This window comes from Phaseolus vulgaris, chromosome 10, assembly GCF_000499845.2.
Source record: "Phaseolus vulgaris cultivar G19833 chromosome 10, P. vulgaris v2.0, whole genome shotgun sequence".
Classification (NCBI taxonomy): domain Eukaryota; kingdom Viridiplantae; phylum Streptophyta; class Magnoliopsida; order Fabales; family Fabaceae; genus Phaseolus; species Phaseolus vulgaris.
In genome coordinates this window covers 3764196-3769263 of record NC_023750.2, presented here as the reverse complement: position 1 = coordinate 3769263, position 5068 = coordinate 3764196, and the positions used below count along the sequence as shown (strand labels likewise).

Sequence of the window (5068 nt, the reverse complement as noted above, 5' to 3'; positions counted from 1 at the left end):
GGCCTTAAAATGGTATTATTCTCTACTTAGGAACTTGGTAGATTCCTTTGACACATTTTGTGGCAGGTTCCTTGCTAGGTTCGCGGATTGCAAGCCTGTGGCCACCACCTCAGCATCCATACATAATATTGTGCAGGGAGAGACAAAGAGCTTGAGGAAGTTTATGGCCCGATTTGCTTGGGCTACCCTAAACATACCTAATCTGCACCCGGTAGTGTCCATGCACGCACTACTAGTAGGGTTATGACTGGGAAATTCTTATACACCCTCTATGCGGAACCCCCCGAGGACATGTATCAGCTGCGGGCTAGAGCAGCGAAATACATGAGCATCGAGGAAAATGCCAATGCAAGGAAGAAGGCGGTGAAGGCGTCGACTACCGCAGTTTTCCCGGGCCACAAGAGAAGAAGGCAGGGGAGATTTGAAAATTACACTCCCTTACTGCCTCGAGGGAGATTGTGCTACAAGAGGCCTGTAACTTAGAGTTGGTACGCCTACCATCCCCAACCCCTAACAACCCTTGGGGAGATCAAACAAAACATTGTAGCTACCACCAGAATTCTGGGCATAGCATTGAAGAATGCTTCAAGGTGAAGACCTCTTGAAGGAACTTTTCAGGTCAGGGGCCTTGAACTGTTTCATCTCTTGGTCCGAGAATAATCGGGGCAGAGGACGAGGAAGATCGGGTCGGGAACGAGGTGGTAAGGCAGAGAGTTATTACCAAGCTGGTCGAACTGGAACCCTAGAATGAAGTAGAGCACAGACAGGCTAGCATGATATGGGAGAATCCTAGCGAGGACCTGGAAACCAGGATGAGTCGGTGGTTAGCAGGAGTCATGGTGAAATTAACACCATTGCTGGCGGTTTTGTCAGGAGTGGTCCTACAAGTTCGACGAGAAAGAGACACCTTTGGAGTGTCAATGCTGTTAGCCTCATACCTCTGTGTCTAGTCTGATCTCCACTTTACGAATGAAGATCGGTCGGCCTGGGATCCTAAGTAAGATGACCTTGTGGTGATCACGACCACCGTAGCAAATTGGAGGGTAAAACGAATCTTGATTGATCAGGGTAGCTCAACCAACGTCTTATTTTGGTTAGTGTTCAAAAAATTGAACATCTCGGAGGGCTAAATCCAAGCCTACCTCGTTCCATTACTCGGCTTTGCTGGGGAAAGAGTTAACACAAGGGGTGGGGGGGTACATAGATCTCCTCACCACGTTCGGAACAAGGGAGGCACACCGGTCTATAACTGTGCGGTACATCCTAGTGGATGCCGATACCTCTTATAAAATAATCATCGGCAAAAGGACTTTGAACCGGTTGGTGGCGGCAGTATCAACACCCCACATGGCCATGAAGTTCCTTGATGAAATGAGGGGTATTATCACCATCAAGGCTGAGCCCAAAGTGGCCAGAGAATGCTATGGCCAAAGTCTAAGGGTAACACCTTACTCGGTAACCAAACCGAGTAAAGAAAGTACGAGTATAGATCTATCCTATCCAGAGGAAAAAAAGAAATTGAACGAACAAAATGAAGGGTAATCTCCCATGGCATGCCCCTTTTGTGAAAAAAACCCTGTGAGCCAGGGGTAAGGGAAATTGACTTGGATCTGAGGGCAGAGTTTGATGAAAACTGACCATCTTTCGATGAGCCCATGATTGATTTACAGTTGGGCACTTGCACGACATAAACCACTAAAGTTGGCCACTCTGTGGCCCCATCATTGAAAAAGGAGACTTAAAGCATGCTAAGAACCAACTCAGATATTTTTGCCAGGAATACCTCTAACATACCCAGAATTGACCCCGACTTTGTCTACCACAAACTTTCCATTCTATCGCAGGCAAAAGCGATCTCACAGAGGAAAAGGAGATTGGATGAAGATAGAAGAGCGACAACAGACCATGAGGTAAATCAATTACTTCAGGTTGAATTTATCAGAGAAGTGAACTACACCACGTGGCTAGCCAATGTGGTTATGGTGAAGAAGGCCAGTGGTAAGTGGCGAATGTGCGTAGACTACTCTGACCTAAACAAGGCATGTCCCAAGGATACATACCCCCTCCCATGCATAGATCAGTTGATTGACAATACAGTCGGGTACGAACTCCTAAGTTTCCTAGACACATACTCGGGGTATAACCAGATTAGGATGTACCTGCCTGACGAGGAGAAGACGACATTCATGATGAATAGGGCCAACTACTACAGAGTTATGCCCTTTCGGCTAAAAAACGCAGGAGCCACGTTTCAATGCCTTATGGACCAGGTCTTTGGGGAACTCATAGGAGACATCATGGAGGTATATGTGGATGATATTGTTGTTAAGTCGGCAACTGCGGGGGATCACCCCGAGCACTTGAGAAAGGTGATGGGAAGGGTGCAGAGTCGTAACCTTCGTGTGGGATGAGGCATGCGAACAAGCCTATGCAAACATAAAAAAAGACATTGTCTCCCTACCAGTCTTAACCAATCCACCACCACACACTCCTTCGTATATATATCTCTCGATCTCCCAGGTAGTGATCAACTCCGTCCTAGTACACGAGGTAGGCAAAACTCAGAAACCAATGTACTTCACTAGTCGAACCCTCCAGCCGACGGAAGAAAGATACCAGGTGGTGGAGAGGCTAATCTTGGCCTTGGTTTTTTCTGCAAGAAGCCTGAGCTAACTACTTGATCATGCAAATTTTACGGAAGCCCGAGCTTGCAGGTCCGATGACAACCTGGTCGGTCGAACTATCCAAGTTTGTCCTAAGCTACGAGCACGGGGGCTGTGAAAGCTCAGTTCCTTGTTGATTTCTTGACTGAGTTACCAAAGATAAAGATGAATAATAATGCTTGGAAGCTCCAAATTGATGACTCCTCGAATAAAAAGGGGAGTGGCATGGGCATTATTTTGGAGGGTTCAGACGAAATCATGTTGGAACAATCTATTCGTTTCACATTTGAAACGTCTAACAATCAAGCCGAGTATGAAACCCTTATAGCTGGCCTCAGGCTAGCAAGAGAGTTGGGCGTCAAGAAGGTTAATTGCATGACTGACTCCGAGTTGATCACAAGAAAAATTAAGGGAGACTACGAGACAAAAGAACTCGTACTGCAAAAGTATCATCAATTGGCAAGCTCCCTCATCAGCGACTTCAAGGATTTTGTCATGACCCATATTCCAAGAGAGCAAAACAATCGGGCCGACGTTATATCAAAATTGGCAAGTAAAAGAAAACCAGGACAACATCGCACCCTCATTCAGGAAACCTTAAACTCTCCTAGTTGGGACTCTGATGGGGTATTCCAACTGCAACCAGGAAGGTAGGGTGGATGACCCCGATCATGAATTACCTCGGGCAGGGAGACCTACCAGAGGACAAGAGGGAGGCGAAGAGGATCCGAAGGCAAGCGTCATTTTATACATTACAAAATAGTGAGTTATTTAGAAGATCCTTCTCGGCACCACTGTTGAAATGTCTAGATGAAGAGCAGACGACCTATGTCCTTGCCGAGTTGCATCGAGGAATTTGCGGAGTACACTCCGGAGATAGAATGGATATACATATATGACATTCCCTCGGAGGAATTATACTCTATTATCCCTTCATGGCCTCTGCTACTTGTGGAATGGATATTCTAAGACCCTTTCCACAATCTAGAGTCCATGTCAAATTGCTGATAATAACAATAGACTACTTCACCAAATGGATTGAGGCCGAACCACTAGCAACGATCACTGCCTAACAGGTCCAATACTTCTTCTAGAAGAATGTCATATGTAGGCACGACCTCTCATACTCAGTAGTCAACGATAACAGAAGACAATGTATATACAAAGGGTTTGAAGGCTTCCCAACTCAGTTGGGAATAAAAACTGTGTGACGTCGGTTGAGCATCTTACATACCAACGATCAGGCGGAGGTGGCCAATAAGGTGATTCTCAGGGAATTGAGAAAGAAGGTAGGTTTTGCTAAAGGCCTCTGGGCAGAAGAAATCCCGGGCATCCTATGGGGATACCACTGCACTCCCCAATCCTCCATGGAAGAAACTCCATTTCGCCTCACTTACGGGGCATAAGCGATGATTCTGGTAGAGGTAGGCGAAGCGAAAGCTTCGAGGAAGAGCACAACTCGGGTAACCTGAAGGCAGACCTGGACCTCATCCACGAGATCAAGGAAGATGCCTGGGTAAGAGAGAATGCCGCCAAGGGGAGAACAACTCAGCGGTATAACTCCCGTGTCAAAGCTCGGGAACTCCGAAAAGGAGACCTTGTATGGATAAAGGTCGGGGAAGAAAGGATATGTCGAGAAGAGGGAAAACTGACACCCAACTGGGATGACCCATTTTGGGTAGTAGATACTTTGAAAAACAGAGCATACAAGCTCAAAGAGTTAAGTGGAAAGTTAATTTCGAGAATGTGGAACAATACCCACTTAAAAATGTATTACAGTTGAAAAGAGGGAACTTGTACTCTTTTTCCTTAGCTCGAGTTTTTTTCCCTAAGAAGGGTTTTACCAAGCAAGGTTTTAATGAGGCAAGCTCAGCAAAATAAAATCACTTTCTCAGAACACAATCTTGTCACAATTCAATAAAGAACTAGCAACGCTCAACCAAGAGCGCAAAATCACAAGTTCAATACAAAACTAGCAATGCTCAACCAAGAGCACAATAACTCGCTCAACTAAGATCAAAGCAAAATAATACAAATTCAATCAAGAACTAGAAACTTTCAACCAAGAGCACGACACTCAACCAAGAGCAAATCAAAATAATGCAAGTTCAATCAAGAACGAAATGTTCAACCACGAGCATAGCTAAAAACAAAATCCAAACTGGTCCAAGCTAAACTCGTTCATCCTTCAAATTGATCCACCTGTACATCTTCTCAAATTCCGAACTGGGGGACTTATGTACATACCTCCAATTACGACCGAGTACATTCAGACTAATAACCGCTCATTTAATATAATAATCAAGTCGCATAAATCAGACAATAATTGTCCATTTAATATTATATTTAAGACGCATAAATCAATCATAAATTGGTTATAAATTACTAGTGGTTATAGGTTACTG

General features: G+C 44.9%; 1 protein-coding gene across 1 annotated transcript; it reads left to right on the top strand.

The window, feature by feature from the left end:
• The first annotated feature begins 2828 nt into the window (after positions 1–2828).
• On the top strand, positions 2829–3317 carry LOC137819179 (uncharacterized). The gene has a single exon (XM_068622951.1). The coding sequence runs from the start codon at positions 2829–2831 to the stop codon at positions 3315–3317; it is 489 nt and encodes a 162-aa protein (XP_068479052.1).
• The last annotated feature ends 1751 nt before the right edge of the window (positions 3318–5068 follow it).

Coding starts and splice junctions, on each gene's coding strand:
- LOC137819179 (XM_068622951.1), top strand. CDS start 2,829: ATGAATAATAATGCTTGGAAGCTCCAAATTGATGACTCCTCGAATAAA.